At 43.0% G+C, this 17,522-nt stretch overlaps 1 protein-coding gene across 2 annotated transcripts in view; it reads left to right on the top strand.

Annotated features, from left to right (window-relative positions):
• fhod1 (formin homology 2 domain containing 1) overlaps positions 1-17,522 on the top strand; it is a 298,364-nt gene that overhangs the window by 170,801 nt on the left and 110,041 nt on the right. For both annotated transcript variants that reach the window (XM_048605595.1, XM_048605594.1), the window contains exon 9: positions 16,149-16,292. In XM_048605595.1, the coding sequence (XP_048461552.1) occupies positions 16,149-16,292 (144 nt within the window). The remainder of the gene's footprint in view (positions 1-16,148; positions 16,293-17,522) is intronic.

Genomic DNA, 17,522 nt, shown 5'->3' with positions numbered 1-17,522 from the left:
GAGAAACTGAGCAGGTCTGACAGTATCTGTGAAGAGAGAATAGATCTAATGTTTGGAGTCCCCAGTGACTCTCCTTTTGAACAGTCACATTGAACATCAGTGTAAAAGGTAAGGCCGAAGCATTGACAGTAAGCTTCAGCCAGAATTGCTGTTTGGATGATCCATCATGTTGTCCTCCCATAGTCATAGAGGTTTACAGCATGGAAACACAGGCCCTTCAGCCCAACTTGTGGTCCTAGCATCACAGATGCTAGTCTGGATTCACTCCACATGATACCACGAGACAGGTTGGAGGCATAGGATACTGCAAAGGCTATGGGCCCTGACAACATTCCGGCAACAGTACGGAAGATATGTGCTCCAGAACTTGTTGGTCCCCTAGCCAAGCTCTTCTAGGAAAGCTACAACACTGGCATCTACACAACAATCTGGAAGATTGTCCAGGTATTTCTTGCGCACAAAAAAGGCAGGAGAAATTACCACCCCATCAGTCTACTCTCGATCATCAGTAAAGTGATGGAAGGTCTCTTCAACAGTGTTATCAAGCAGCAACTGCTCAGCAATAACCTGCTCAGTGATGCCCAGTTCCATCAGGCCCACTCAGCTCCTGACCTCATTACAGCCTTGGTTCAAACATGGACAAAAGAGCTGAATTCCAGAGGTAAGGTGAGTGTGACAGACCTCGACATCAAGGCTACATTTGATCTAGTGTGGCTCAAAGGAGACCTCGCAAAACTGGAGCCAATAGGGGTCAAAGAGAAACTTCTCTGTGGTTGGAGTCAGATCAAGAACAAGGAAAGATGAAACAAACAGTGAAAATGCTGAAGAAACTCAGAGGGCCAGGCAGCATTTGTGGAGAGAGAAACAGAATTGATCAAAGAAAAGTGGTTGTGGCTGGTGGATGTCAGACATCTCAGCTCCAGGACATCTCTGCAGGAGTTCCTCAGGGTAGTGTCCTAGGCCCAACCATCTTCAACTTCTTCCTCAATGACCTTTCCTCTATCATCAGGTCAGGAGTAGGAATGGTCACCAATGATTGAGCAGTGTTCAGCAATATTCACAACTTCTCAGATTCTGAAGCAGGCCCCATCCAAATTCAGCACGATCTGGACCACATCTGGACATGGCCTGATAAGTAGTACCACACATCCAACAGCTAATGACTACCTCCAACAAGAAAGACACCATCGCCCCTTGGCTACCCTTCTGAATCCTCCACTATAGATATCCGGGGTTTACCATTGGCCAGAGACTGAGCTGGATGAGCCATATGAACACTGTGGCTGTAAGATCAGGACCAAGACTGGGGTTTCTGCAATGAGTAACTCTTGCCCCAGTTTCAAAGGGGACAGGGTGTGATAGAATACATCGCACTTGCCTGGATGAGTGCAGCTCCAATAACATTCTCTTGTTGAAGTTCAACACCATTCATGGCATTCATTAAAACATCTCCACTCAGACCCTTCACCATAAACACTCAGTGACAGCAGTGTGTACTATCTACAAGATGTGCTACAACAACTCACCAAGGCTCCTTAGACAGCAACTTCTAAACCCATAAATTCGACTATTTAGAAGGACAAGTGCGGTAGATACATGGGAACACCAGCAGCTGCAGTACCTTGACACCATCCAGACTCCCATCACTGGGTCCAATTCCTGGAATATCTTCCTTAATAACTCTCTAGGTCCACCTATGCTATATAGAGCTCACCTCCACCTTCTCCTGGGCAGTTAGGAGGGGGCCTAACCAGCAGCACCGACATCTTGCAAATGAATAAAAGTTATCAATAAAGGTCGGAATAAAAACCAAGAGAACTGCGGATGCTGTAAATCAGGAACAGAAACAAAGTTGTTGGAAAAACCCAGCAGGTCTGGCAGCATCTGTGAAGGAAAAAACAGAGTTAACGTTTCGGGTCCGATGACCCTTCCTCCTAGTTCTGAGACCCGAAATGTTAACTCTGCTTTTTCCTTCACAGATGCTGCCAGACCTGCTGGATTTTTCCAGCAACTTTGTTTCTAGATCAATAAAGGTCTGTTGGATGTGTATTATAGGCTCCCAAACAGTCAGGGAAAATGCAAGAAAAAGAAGGCAGCAATAGTAGGCAATTTTAACTACCCGAATATTAACTAGGGCAGTTTTAGTGTGAGAAGGTAGAGATGGAGTGAAATCTTTACACTGCACCCAGGAGAGCTTTTTTAATGAATATGTGGAAAGCCCAACAAGGGAGAAGGCAGTTCTGGATTAAATATTCTGGAATGAACACCAGCAGCTGCAAGGCTTCTCAGCAGGGAGACATTTTGGAGATAGTGAGCATAAATCAGCTAGATTTAGGCTTGTTATGGAAAAGAATTAGGACAGGCCAGGTAAAATAGTTACCAACGGTGGACAGACTAATTTTACGAAGAAACGGTATGATTTTGTTGAAGTGGACAGGGATCAGCTACTTGCTGATGAAATTGTGTCAGAGTCTAAAGGGGAAATAGCCAGAGTACAGGGCAGATATGTTCCAGTAGCAACAGAGGGTGGGACCAAGACTGGAGAACACTGAATGTTGAAGGACATAAAGGTGCAGATTTAGAAAAAATATAGCAGAGTCCATAGAGGAATCCGAAAAGTGCGAATGTTGGGGTGGGAGGTTAAAAAGGAAATGAGGAAAGCTGGCAGAAATCTTAGTGATGGGGAAGTTATTAGAAGGAATTCTGAGGGACAGAATATATCTGCACTGGGAGACTAATCAGAGATATTCAGATTCCTGGAGGGAAGGCCATGTTTGACAAATTTGTTCGAATTTCTGATAAGGTAACCAGGACTGTTGATCTATAATTGGCCGAGAGGCAGGAAGTAGAGGGATGTTTCTGTGACTGTAAGTCTGTTTCCAGTGGGGTACCATAGGGCTCGGTGCTGGGGACCTTGCTGTTTGCGGTGACCATTAATGATTTCGGGGGATATGATCAAGAAGTTTGTGTGTGACACAAAAGTTGGTAGGGTGGCAAACATAAACGACAGGAGACTATCAACAGATTGGTCAGCTGGGCAGAGCAGTGACAAATGGAATTCTACCTGGAAAAGTATGAGGTAATATACTTGGGGTGGGAGGTTGCGGGGGAACCAAGGGCCTGTTCCTGTGCCATACTTCTCTTTTGTTCTTTGTTCTTCTTTTGGAAGGCTAGGCAAGTCAAAGGATTAGAGAATAGATGGTAGGGCCTTGGAAATACTGAAGATCAGAGGGACCTTGGTGTGTATATCCACAGATCCCTGCAAGTAACGGAGCAGGTAGATAAGATGATTGAAGGGGCATGTGGGAAACTTGCCTTTTTTTAGCTGAGGTATAAACACAAAGGCAAGGAGGTTATGCTGGCCCTGCATAAATTGCTGGTTAGGCCGCAACTTGGTTACAACATGTAGTTCTAGTCAGTACATTGAAGGAAGGGTGTGATTGTGCTAGGGAGGGTGGACAGGAGATTTACCAGGATGTTGCCTGGGCTGCAGGGTCTGAGCTATGAGGAAAGATTGGAGAAGCTGGGATTGTTTTCCTTGGAGTTGTAAAGGTTGAGAATGGACCTGATAGATATGTGTAAGTTTATGAGGGGCATGGATAGGATGGAGAGGAAGGTACATTTTCGATTAGTAGAGGAGTCAATAACCAGGGGCCACAGATTGAAGGGAAGAAGTAGAGGCTAAGAGGAGAATTGAGAAAATTTGGTTTTCAGTCAGATGGTGTAGGGGTTTGGATTTCACTGCCTCAAAGGTTGCTTGAGTCAGAAACTTTCGTAACATTGAAGTAATATTTAGATATTCTCATACATTGCCATAGCCTCCAGGTCTATGGGCCAAAATCTGAAAAATGGGAGTGGTATGGTCACACCTTAGGTGACCAGTACAGTCATAATGGGACAAATAGCCTGTTTTGATACTGTAAACGTGTATGAGTCTGTCTGATGGAAAATTTTCAAAACCATGAGAGGTCTAGACAGAGTAGGAGGAGAGAAACAGTTCTTATTAATGGAAGGGTTGACAGTCATCTCATTTAAGCAAGGAGTGCTTTGGATCCAGAATGCATTGCCTGAGAACGTGGTGGAAGCAGATTAAATCAAGACTTTAAAAGGGAAATAGTTTCTCGTCAGATGCGTATTCAACCTCCGGGGCTCATGAGAAAGACAAGGGATTGGAATTAGTTGAGTTACTCTTTCAGAGTGTGTATTTGCTCTTGCAGGAGGCTAGTTTAGTTCAGTTGGATGGACAGCTGGTTTGTGATGCAGATGACACCAACAGCATGGGTTCAGTTCCCACACCAGCTGAGGGTACCATGAAGGATCCTCCTTCCCAAACTATCCCCTCACCTGAGGTGTGGTGACCCTCAGATTAAACAACCATCAGGTGTGTCTGTCTAATGAGAGAGCAGCCCTATGGTCTGGTACCTTTTACCTTTCTGTTCTTGCGGTGACTCAATGGGCTGAATGGCCTTCCTCTGTATTCATATACCGGGGCACGCTGTTTAACACTGAACATCACTCCCCTCATAAACACAAGAACTGCTTTTGAATCAATTCTCCACCTATTGCAGCCAGGATACCTCCAGTGACATAATTATGATGTTGATGCAGTGTGGAGCTGGAGGAACATAGCACGTCAGGCAACATCAGAGGAGCAGTAAAGTCCATGTTTTGTTGACTGTCCTGTTCCTCTGATGCTGCCTGACCTGCTGTGCTTCTCTAGCTCCACACTTTATTGACTCTGACTCCAGCATCTGCAGTTCTTGCTATCTCCTAATTGTGATGTTTTTGTGTAGTACGGCCTTGTCAGGAAAGGAGGTAACGTGGCTTTTTGTAAACCTAGTTTACAAAGCGCATTCAAAAACACATTAAGAAAATAAGACATCTGAACAAGATGTTGAAAGAAAAGGGAAAAAATTCTGTAGTACGTTACATGAAGGGAAAGTGTCTTTGTAAATAACTACTTGGTCCATGTGATCTCCTGGACTGGTTTTGATCAACTGAGGGAAAGAATTTCCAAAGTTTTTTTTCCCCCTTATTAGTCCTGGATTTACTTATTTTTGCCTCTTGCAGGAGATTACATGATTGCCAGCTAGAATAGAAGTGTCTGGTCTTATAGTTGCAGCTATCAGGAGCGTGCACCAGTCTCATTTTTTTATAGAATTTGTAGAATCCCTACAGTGTGGAAACAGGCCATTTGGCCCAACAAGTCCACACTGCCCCTCCAAAGAGCACCCCATCCTGACTTATTCCCCTACCCCTGCATTTCCCCATGTCTAACCCAAACATTCCTGGACACTATGGGAAATTTAGCATAAATTTGGAGGATACCAGAGGAAACCCACGCAGACACGGGGAGAACGTGCAAACTCCACATAGACAGTTGCCCGAGAGTAGAATTGAACCCGGGTCCCTGGCGCTGTGAGGCAGTAGTGCTAACCACTGAGCCACCGTGCCGCTGCCCATTAATGTTGAATGTTTGTGTCGAAGTGATTTTCTTTTACAATTAGCAAAGCCTGTGGCATGAGAAGTCTTTCTTTAGGTTTCTGCACCTTAATGTTGCTGATTTGGGAAGAGAATGTGGCATTCCTGAGGTCCTGATTCAAAATGTGCCAACTGTGAATGCAGTTTTGCAAAATATTTAACAAAAAGTTAATCGCAAAGCGCCTGGCTAATGGAATTGCGATATTTTAAGCTTGAGTAGAGGTGCATGCAACATCTTTTACATCTCAGACTAATATTGTGCTTTGGTCATCAGCAATCATAATTTAGTCAAACAAAACTACTGCTGGAGTTGATGAATGCACTGAAAGTCAATGGGTGGCCTGGCTTTGCGGTCCATCAGAAGAAGCTGAACTGGCGCTTTGTTCAAGTGTTCCAGCCCACTCAGTTTGTTCTGTCTTGAGGTCTGTGTAGTGTCTGGGTGCATGTTTAAATATGGCTGGCTGGGTCGTTCAGTCACAGACTGCAAAATAATTGCACGCTTTAGAGGACTGATTTATTTTTGTTAAGCTGTCTGATATTATATGCAATATTTTCTATTTTTAACTCAAGTGTATTTAAATGAAGCAATGATTGCGCCTTTGTAACTTTTTTCCTTTTGAAGTACACACATTCTCTCAAAGATCTCAAGGAGATTGGCCTGATTGTATCTAGACAGTGAACTCCAAGTTGATGCAGATGACTGAGAAGGACAGTGGGTTTTATTTTATAACCCACTTTGTTGAATGTGGTTTTGGCAAGGGGAGTGGGAGGGGTGAGGGGTATGTAGTATAGAGTAAATGCCTGGCCTTCCCACCAACTGGGAGGAGCTGAGGGTGGGGTTGATGCCAAAATTGGCAGCCCTTCTCATCTAATGTAAAAAGAAATTAAAGTTCAACCGAGCTTATTACTACTCAGTTGAACCAAATATTACCCTGGCATGGGCAGTTGGCAAGCCTGCTTTAATTAAGACATTTTAAACGGATGGAAGGAAGGGGATACTATTTTCCAACTATGTCCTTTTGATCATCAGGACCACTTCCCCCATCACCACATGTTGGAGCGGCCACTTCCTTCCTCCTCATCTGTACTTTAAAACACCCCTCACCCCAACTCCCCTCCATCCTACGGTGCTTGAACCCTCCCTGCTCAGTGCCCCCTTGGTCTGGGCCCATTTGGACCTGGATTGTGGGACTGCTTGCAGTACCGGTATCATCCACTAGTTAAAACCCTGGTGCTGTTGGAGCTGTTCTCTGATCACTCACTGGGCAACCTCTCAGTGAGGAGCACAAGTCCATCTCGGAACTTAGACCACCCACTGTGCATTATGGTTGCAGAATAGACTTTTTCTCTGGCTGTTGGCTGACCAGGTTAGGAGGAGATTGGCAGACAGTTCACACCCCAACCCTATAAACATCTATTTAAGCAGTTTTCTACATTGGCAGTGTCTGTGCACCTGCTGACTGCTTTTAAAACCTTTCACGTATACATTTTTGATTTATTGGTCATGTTTACTACAATTGCTTAGTATTGTTGGCTGTTGTTTTTGCTCGTATCCACTGAGTACGAGGTCTGCAAATGATCCACATCATAGAGCAATTCAGATGAGAGTGATGTAGATCTAAAGGTATGCAATGTTGCATGACTGCTCTATACTGGGGGGGTTTTTCTATACTCATTGAAACGCAAGGCAGCAGCATAACGAGTAAAAGATTGGGCTGCTAAAACTGGAGATTATTATTAAGCTGTGTATAAACTCCAGGCCTTACTGTAAATATTTAAGCTTGGCTACAAAAAGGGACTCTCCGCTGGCAAGTGTAAATTAAACACTGCTTAATTTCTTGTGTAAATCTTGTTGGCCTTTCAACTGGAGACTAAACCATTGAATCCACAGAGAGTGAATGGTGGGGGTGGGAGGCTACTCAGTCTGACATGTAACTAATTACAGTCATCAACTTTGGGCAGACTAAGAGGAATGGAATTGAAGTATAATTGCTTTGCATTATTACAGGCATGACATTAATATGATATCAATGTGATGACATTGCAAGATTGTTTTTTAATTGGAAAGTGCAGTCCTAGAAAGGCACAAGTTTCAGTTCCTATTTGCATTATGGCAGTAAAGAACTGGAACTGCTTTCCACGTTCTGTAAAACTGAAGTTGCCATTGGGTGAATTTTAATTTTATGTTTGGTTTACCCATGCTGACAGCTTGGTCTGCCTCCCAGTTCTTCTGTTTTTTGTTTCTAAGCAATCTGTTCAGAGATGTTAGGGCACATGCCTGGAACAGGTTGGACTTGAACCCAGGCCTCCTGACTCAGAAGTAGGAACACTACCATGCTGCCATAAGAGCCCTAAGCACTCAGTTCTACGTTTTGTAATCAACCCAATTTGGGGATATTTTTACACATTCCAGGAATAGATGGGTCTTGAACCTGGGCCAGAGGTAGGGCCATTACCACTGTGCCATTAGAGCATCCAGTTCTACCATTCCTTATTAATTGAGATCAACTGGGTGTTAACTATTCATGTACTGAGTGTTCACCGAGGATTACCTGTGCTAATATATGTTGGAGCAGGTTGGAAGGCTGATTGTTTGTTGGAAGTATGTGATGCATAATGTGTGTCTCTGTAAATAAAAGTTAAAGTGTACAAAGACTAGACTCCAATATTCTACCCTTCATCTGAGTCAGAAGGTTGTGGGTTTGAATCCCATATAGGATTATCACATATGATCTTCCTGGGACCCTTACCCTAACTGATATTAGAAATGGCTGCCACTCCTTGGATCTTACTTAAGGAAATGGGTGGCATGGTGGCCCAGTGGTTAGCACTGCTGCTTCAGCACCGGGGACTCAGGTTCGATTCCACCTTTGGGTGACTGTCTGTGTGGAGTTTGCACATTCTCCCTGTGTCTACATGGGTTTCCTCCAGGTGCTCTGGTTTCCTCCTACTGTCCAATGATGTGCAGGTTAGGTGGATTAGCCATGCTAAATTGCCCATAGTGTCCAGGGATGTGAAGGTTAGATAGATTAGTCATGGTAAATGCAGGGATAAGGTTGGGGTGTTGGGTCTGGGTGGGATGCTCTTCAAGGGTCAGTGTGGACTTGCTGGGCCAAATGGCCTGCTTCCACACTGTAGGGATTCTATAATTCTTTGATAATCTTCATCATCTCCTCTTTAACATATTTACCCACCATCCCTCTGCCTGTGCTAGCTACTCCCTTAACTCCAACCTACCTGTCCAAAATCCTTGAATGTGTTGTCACGCCCAGTCCCATCTGCTGTTTGAATCTGTCCAATCAGGTTTCTATTCATGCCACAGCACTGAAATACTTCTTTTTTGAGCCTCAAATAGCGTCTTTTGTGAATATTATTGCTCCTTGCCGCACTCTAACCTCTGCAGCTTTTGATAATCCATACTGACTGAAACCTTTTCACCATTGTCCGGCTCACTGGGAAATCCCTCTTCATTCTTTGATCATAGCCAGAGCATCAGCTTCCCTTCACAAACTAGTACTTTTCTCTCAAGAGTCCTCTGAGAGTCTACACTTTACATTCTCATATCTGCTAACCTCCTTTCTAGACATGGGGTCAACTATGAGGTACACACTCGCACCCAGCATCATCTCTCTCCTTCCTTCTATTGCCTCTGGATTGTTAGAGCACTTAGCTGACATGCAGGGTTAGGTGTGGTGCAATTTGATTCAGCTAAAAATTGGGACTGCTAAACCTCCACTTCCACCAACTCCATTCCCAGCCCCAGGCTACAGTCTCAGACTGAAGACTTTACAACCTGGGAACCCAGCTCACCTGAGCTAGATTTCCCTATCTATCCCACAGCAAAGTTACACTCACTCACTATCCCTGACCTTGCTGACCTATGCTGATAGCTGGTGCTTGACCATATCAAAATATAAAATTCTCATCCCTTTGTGTAAGTGTCTCCAAGAGTTCAACTTTGCAATATCTAATCATCTCCAAGGCCACTTACCACTGGAGTCGTGTACTCGAAATCAAGCCGCAATATTCCTGGAATCATTACGCGTGTGAAAAAATTTAATCAAACTATCCAAAGTTCCCAAGTTGTCTGACTGATCAACTTGGGTTAAAAGAAAACACTCACCAGGTTTCATATGAAAACAACTGTTTGTTGTGAACAAATTCTCTTTACCCAATCGCAAAAGAAAGAAATATGGATTGCTAACTTATAATGCTACAACTCAAACTCTACTGCTTCTTAAATTCCTTCATGAGAAGACAGATCCACAAGGGCAGCCAAACAATGGATGTTACTATTGGGAAAAGGAAACAAGTTCAATAGCACACATCCGGATCACAGGTTTCAATGAGTCGTTTTCTTTCACTTCGCTAAGTTGTTTGGACAAAATTGCTTGCACCCTCTGCTCCTATGATGCTGCTTGGCCTGCTGTGTTCATCCAGCTCTGCACCTTGTTGTCTCGGATTCTCCAGCATCTGCAGTTCCTATTATCTCTGCACCCCAATATTCAGTCTTTCAGTCACGGGTTGAGAAGTCAAACCTTTAATTATCTCTGAAGGTGTTTTATTCCTCCTTCAACAGGGGATTGCAGAGAAAGTTGAATGTAAGAGCTAGCTGTTAATGGAGACCTTCTGATAGCTCCACACAGGAGACAGAGAGAGAGAGAGAGACGCACACAGAGATTTTTGATGCTTTTTCTTTCAAGGCTAAATGTTTCAGCTGCCACACAAGTCATGGTCACTGTATCAGGAACCAATCAGAGTTGTTGTACAGCAATTGTTCCCTAGTTTAGAACCCATCGGCTCCATTCTGTCCACTTTTGCATACAACTCAGAATGAGACTTTTATAGCTGCAGTCATCTCCTTGTACCGCCTCCTTGTTTTAAAGCAGTATAGTCCAAAATTGAAGGAAATATAAAGATGCGGTTTTTACACAACATCCTGTCACTATTTCTGCCGTTTACAGCTAGGCCTTCAGGCACTGAGGCCCATTTCTTGCAATTCATTCTCAAAATCTCTCCTCGCTCCTCTTTCCAAATGGGCCTAATGAGCGTAGGCTGGTGGAATGGGTGCACACGTGGCTGTTGAAATTTATTGCAGAGAATTGTGAAGCAATGTATTTTATTCAGGGGGAATGAGGAGCGGTAACTTAAAGACAAGAATACAATTCTGAAGGAGGTGCAGGAACATAGAGATGTGAGGATACATCGGCATGAATTTCTGAAGGTTACAGGGCTGGTTGACAATGTGATTATAGGAAAAGGGGGTCCTCTGTTTTATAAATAGAGGCATTGAGTAAAAATGCAAGAAAGAGACGATGACATTTACATTCGTTCAGCCTAAATTGGTGTAAAACATGCAATTGTAGATATCCCACTTTAGGAAAGATATGATGGCTTCAGAGACAGTGTAGACAAAAAGTCACAGGAATGGTTTCTGGGATGAACGGATTGGTTGGAGAAGCTAAGACTGTTCTCACAGAGCAAAGAAGGTTGAGAGGAGACTTTATTCCCAGAATCATGAGGGATTCAGACACTGTTAGATAGAGAACCTGATCCCATTGGAAGGGTGAGAATCGAGGACACATTTCCGAATGATTTCCGAAGGGAACCATAGCAAAACTTTTTTTTTCTTCATTAAGGTCTGGAATCTGTTGCCCGAAGAGGCACCAAAAGCAGATTCAACTGTGGCTTTTAAAATGGAATTGGAAAAACACCTAAAAAGATAAAAACGGCAGGAGTTCGGGGAAACAGGATGATCTAAATCAGTCGTGCAGAGAACCAGCAGGGGCTCGGTAGCTGAACATCCTCCTGCACCATTCAATGATTCAGTTCTGTCATGTTGTATCTAACACCACCCTTTACATGTAGATGTGTTTGCTAACTTCAGGAGACCATCCCTCTTAATCTTAGACGTCCAAACTAGGACAGAATAACAAAATTGCACAAGGAAGCCATATGTTCCTCTGAATTTGTAGCAGCCAGCGGAAATAGCTCTGACTCATTACCCTATCTGTACCACATAATACTTTAAGAAGTTGGATCAAATCAGCCTTGAATATTCTAACTTCCAGGAAATGTAACCCCAGTTTGTATCATCGCTCTTCATAATTTATTCCTTGAAGTCAAGGTTTTATTCTTGTAAAGGCCTTCAAATCACACCTAAAGGTGTGGTGTATTGAGTTGCTCACTGTAGTCCAGGTATGATCTAACTCGTGCTTTGTAAACTGAAGCATGATTGTCCACACTGCTTAGCATGCTGCCTGTCTTTGTGTTGTCAGCATTTTAGGATGTGTGTTTTTTATTCTATCATTTAAGACATTATTACATACAATGAATAGTTGAGTGTGCAGCACAGAACATGGCTTCTGTCTGTCTCTTGCTGCTTAAGCCCATTTCGTAATCAGGTCAGTGATTTACCTTCAATTCAGTGAGCTGTTATTCAACCTTTTGGACCTATGTAGTTCCTCACCACACTTTTGTTTTAATAACAGAATTATCACAGCCATAAACTATCCATTTGGCTGTCAAGTTGCTGTCAACCCACTCTAGAGTAAGCCAGTCAGTTCCATTTCCTGTCTGTATCCCTGTAAAACACTGCGTATTTATTCCCCTCAAGTAACCATTTAATGTTCTTCTGGAAACATTAATTTTCTTCACTTCCACCCTCGTGGTATCAAGTTCTGGGTCATCAGCATACATTTTATAGAAGTGTTCTTCCTTATATCTCCCCTTCACACGACCTTAAATCTATGTACTCCAATCCTTGAGCCATCAGCTCTTGGCAACATGATTTACTTGTTTAACTGATTTAAACCTGGCATGATCTTTTGCTGTCTATCAAATCTTCCCTGAATCTCTTTCAAACCAAGGAATACAACCCCAGCTTCCAAAACCCAGGTCTCTAAAGTCCTTCATCACTGGAACCATTCTGGTTCATTGCTTCTGCAGTCTCTGAAGGAGCTTCACATCTTTCTAAGTCATAGGGATCAGAACTGGACACAATGATCAGAATAGTGTAATTAAATCCATTTTGTCTCTCCCTAATACTTCACACTTCCATGGATGTTAAATTCCATTCTGCCTCCTACCCATATCTTGTTGCAGTTGATTGGCGCCATTCTCGCTGTTTGCTATGTCTTTTTTTTTCTTATTCTTTATTCATTCATGGGACAAGGGCATCGCTGGCTATAGCGTTTATTGCCCATCCCTAATTGCCCAGAGGGCAGTTAAGAGTCAACCACAAGAGTCACATGAAAGCCAGACCAGGTAAGGGTGGCAGTTTCCTTCCCTAAAGGACATTAGTGAACCAGATGGGTTTTTCTGACAATAGACAATGGATTCAGGGTCATCATTAGATTCTTAATTCCAGATATTTATTGAATTTAAATTCCACCATCTGCCATGCATTATCTGGGTCTCTGGGTTAACAGTCCAATGATAATACCACTAGGCCATCGCCTCCACTAATTAGGTATTAGAATCTTAGAATCCCTACAGTGTGGAAACAGGCCATTCAGCCCAACAAGTCCACACCGTCCATCCCACCCAGACCCATCTGCTCGCCCTATTCCTGCATTTTCCATGGCTACTGCACATGACTATAGTACACATCCCTGAACACTACGGGCAATTTAGCATGGCCAGTCCACCGAACTTGCACATCTTTGGACTGTGGGAGGAAACTGGAGCACCCAGAGGAAACCCACGCAGACACAGGGAGAATGTACAAACTCCACACAGACAGTCACCCGAGGGTGAAATCAAACCGGGGTCCCTGATGCTGTGAGGTAGCAGTGCTAACCACTGAGCCACCGTGCCAATGGAAATTGTCAAGGTTTTACTTTATGGTCTTATATTCAAGTTATTTATTTGCATCAAAAAAGCATGGAATCTTGAGAAAAATCACTGTCTAGAGAATGGTAATGAAATAGGATTTTGTGTAGACTTTGATCATCTAACAGGATTCTTTCCGTACTCCCTTTGTTGCCCTTGCTCCCCCTTTCATCACCCTTTGCCCTGTTTAATCTGTTTGTGGAATATATGCATTACTTGCAATATTTATGACTTTTATGTCCCATTCCTAATTACTTTTGAGAAGGTGGTCATTGTTAGTACCTAAAAGGGTTAACTAATATCTCTTGACAGGCTCACCCATCAGGATATAAAGGACTCTCCCTAGAAGGAACCTAACCAGAGTTGTGTCTCGCTATAGCAGTTCTGTGTTTTTCAGACTGTATTATAGTGCTTCAGTTACTGTTTTTAGTGTTAATAGCATGTAACCTTTTAAGGATTTTATACTTAACCTTAAGATTATTCCTTCTTCACAGGAGACTATCTCAGATGTAATGTAACTAACTATAAAGTAAATGTGTACTATGCTTATTAACAGTTCATCAAAATTGAGCCGATCTTCTGTCTAAGAAGATGTTTTGAGTATCCTTCCTCACATGTTATCTGTAGTTTGGACTAATACCAACAATAAGGATTGTTGGTAGTGAATCTACCCAGTCATCCCAGATGGTTTAAACAGAAACTAACATATACAAGAATAGTGAGCTATATTTTTGAATTGCTGTCATCCACATGGGCAAGGATGCCATCCCCCTCAAAAACATTGTTGGGAAGTGAGTTCTAGGTTTTTGACCCAGAGTAAAGTACAGAACAGTTCCGAGCCAGGAGGGTGTGTGAGGGGAACTAATGGTATCCTCATGCATTGGCTGCCCTTGTCTTCCTAAATGGTGGAAGTTGCAAGTTTGAAAAGTATTGCTGGCAGAAGCTCAGTCAGTTGTTGTAGTGCATCTTGCTGATGGTGCATGTTGCTGCTATTGTGTGTCAGTGTGGAGAGTCAATGCTGAAGGTGGTGGATGAGGCACCATCTGAGTAGTTGCCTTGTCCTGGATTGTGTCAAGTGAGTGTTGTTGGAACTCACTCATCCAGGCAGAGGGATAGTGTTCTGTTACTTTGTATAGTAGGGGAGGCGTGGGAGTGGTGGAGAGGGGGTGTTGTTTGGATTGGGTGGGGAAGGGAGTTGGTAGCAGGCAGTTGTATTGGATGAAGGTAGCAAGAGGCCAAATTTGAATGAACTTACAAGTTATTGGGCTGAGTGAGGTCATGGAGATATCTTGGCTGGGGCCAAGAGGAGATTTAAGTGTGAGGATGGGATGTATATATCCCAGATGTTGTTTGAAGGCCACAGTGTAAGTCAAGGTACAGAAGAGACAGGAGAGTGGGATGTTACAGAATCACAGAAGTGTAGGGACTCAGAAGGAGGATTCCAGCAGGTAGGTTTTAGGCAAGCTCAGATTTATGAAGGCTAGAAGTTGGAAGGAAATCTTGGCAGGAGTGGGACTGATTAGTCCAAAAGTAACAACAAAATGGTTTAGAGTATCAGAAGGCAGTGGTTTTTTTGCAGGTGTGGAAACAAACAATGATCTGGAAGTGGACGTATGCGGTGATTTTGAAGATTACATAGGCTCAGGCTGGGGTCAAATACAGTGTGGACTTTCTGAATGTTCTTTTGTGAATGAGTATGCAGGGCCAGGGTGGAATCAGTGGTGAAGGAATGGAATGGAGGATAGGGAAGTTTGTTTCCATCCTTCAACAATGTTGTATTCCTGTACAGGTACAAAAAGATCCCACTTGTGGAGCAAATGGAATATCAGCAAAGAGTAGACAAATTCAACTTTTACAATCATTAGAGTAACTCGGTAGGGGAGAACTTGAATATTGGTGACAAAAAGGTGCATTTGCCAAAGCTTTTTGACTTGCACTCATGAGGAAGAATACCAATACGAAACAATGACAAATTTGTAGTGTATGAGATTGTATGAGCAGACTTGAATTGGTAGAGCTATTGCCATGTAGAATGCAAAAATTATACGATAGCTGACTGTTAACGGCTACGTTTTGTTTATCTTTAACTGAGGCAAATGGGCTCTGATTATTCAATTCTTTCTCCTGAGGAATTAACCAGAAAATAGCTGTTTTCTATTTTGTTTAGTTTTAACAAGCACAGTGTCTGCGAAGAACAGGCCCAGTATGTTAATATGTAACTTGCAGCACACTCAAGTGCACCACAATGTGAGCCCTAGTGACAATGTTAAATTGGTTACCAGCATAATTGATAACACATTCGGGATTATTTACCAAGTGCTGCCCAATCACAGAATCACATCTAATTTTGGACACTGAGTGAACTTGTCCACTGTCAACAGGCTGTTTGAGTATCGTTGGTACTTTACCTGTTATGAACAGTAGAAGGAACATGCTATTTGATATGATCCCCCAGCCTTTGAGACGAACAGACCTAACATCATGGAGTTCAATCTAGAAAGAAGATAGTTAAGGAAGGAACCTCATCTCAATATACAGATCGTTAAATGATATGGACATGTTAAATGTTAATACTTCAAAGCAAGTTAAATTACAGTACGAGGAGATATAAATTTGAACAGGTGAAAAGGAAATGTTTGTTCAGTATTTTACATTTTTCAGTAGTATTTGAAATAAGCTACCAGATACAGAAGGAGGAGCAGAAACATTAGAGATTGTCAAACAGAGACTGAAAGGTACAATTGGACACTGGAAGCTTTCGGTTTGTTGCATTGAGTGGCTTTTGTTCAAAGTTTAAAGTTGATTTGAGTGGTTCTTTCTTTTTTCTTTGACAGACCCTGGGAGCCCTTCCAGACCAGGATTCATTCTATGATGTTACAGACTGTCTTGAGCAACAGGGGCTAGAAAAAATCATTCAACGGCACATGAGTAACAAAGGAACTGACCCAGACGTAAAGCAACAGTTTACCATTTACGAGGTAAAATTAGTTTCATGTTACAATGTAGCTGGAATAGAAGAACTGCATTCTATTAGTAAAAATGTGCAATTATTAGTATAACTGCAATTTAGTAAATGAAAAGCTAATAGGTTTCTGAGATTTTGTAACAAATTTTCATTTTAACATCAGTGCAATCAGATTTTGCGCTTCAAAGACTGCGTTTGTCTAGACAGGGCATTTTGAGTTTACTGATACCAGGGTGAAGCATTGATTGTCCGGGGTTTGTCATCAGTGTTGGTTGTGCTGATGTGATCAAGCCATGCTAATAACACGAAAGTATGTTATCTTGAATGTGTCTCTTTTTTTTAAATTAAAGGTTGATGCTATTATAGCCCCAAATTCACAATTAATTAGCAGCAAGTTAAATTGAATAAATTAAGTTGCAGAATCTTGACAGAATCAGCTAGACTAATGGAAGAGAAAAATTTTTGAGACTGAAGACTGCCAGATATTTTGGTAGCCGTCCCTGATTGTTAGAGACCACCAGGAGATGTTTGATTCTCCCCTTCATCGAAGCGAAGACTTCTCAGGAGAAGTGGACTCTCTGCAGGCTACTACAGTATTGAAAAGCAAATCAGTATAAGCAGGATAGGATGAAAGAAAAGACAGTGGTACCAATTTAGGGACCATGCATTCTACAGCCTACTATCCACTTACCAAAGGAACATGTAGGTAACGCAGAGATAGTAGGAACTGCAGATGCTGGAGAATCCGAGACAACAAGGTGCAGGGCTGGATGAACACAGCAGGCCAAGCAGCATCATAGGAGCAGAGAGGCTGACGTTTCGGGCCTAGACCCTTCATCAGAAAAGGGGAAGGGGAAGGGGGTTCCGAAATAAATAGGGAGAGAGTGGGTGGCGGATAGAAGAGGGATAGAGGAGAGGATAGGTGGAGAGGAAACAAACAGGTCGAAGAGGCGGGGATGGAGCCAGGAAAGGTGAGTGTAGGTAGGGAGTTAGGAAGGGGATAGGTCAGTCCAGGGAGGACGGACAGGTCAAGGGGGCGGGATGAGGTTGGTCGGTAGGAGATGGAGGTGCGGCTTGAGGTGGGAGGAGGGGATAGGTGGGAGGAAGATCAGCTTAGGGAGGCAGGGACGAGCTGGACTGGTTTTGGGATGCGGTAGGGGGAGGGGAGATTTTGAAACTTGTGAAATCCACATTCCTCAGACGACATGTCCATCCTGGGCCTCCTGCAGTGCCACAACGATGC

This window comes from Rhincodon typus, chromosome 15 (assembly GCF_021869965.1).
Source record: "Rhincodon typus isolate 14 chromosome 15, sRhiTyp1.1, whole genome shotgun sequence".
NCBI lineage: Eukaryota > Metazoa > Chordata > Chondrichthyes > Orectolobiformes > Rhincodontidae > Rhincodon > Rhincodon typus.
Note: the sequence above shows the minus strand (reverse complement) of the source record. Positions and strands in the feature narration are given on the sequence as shown.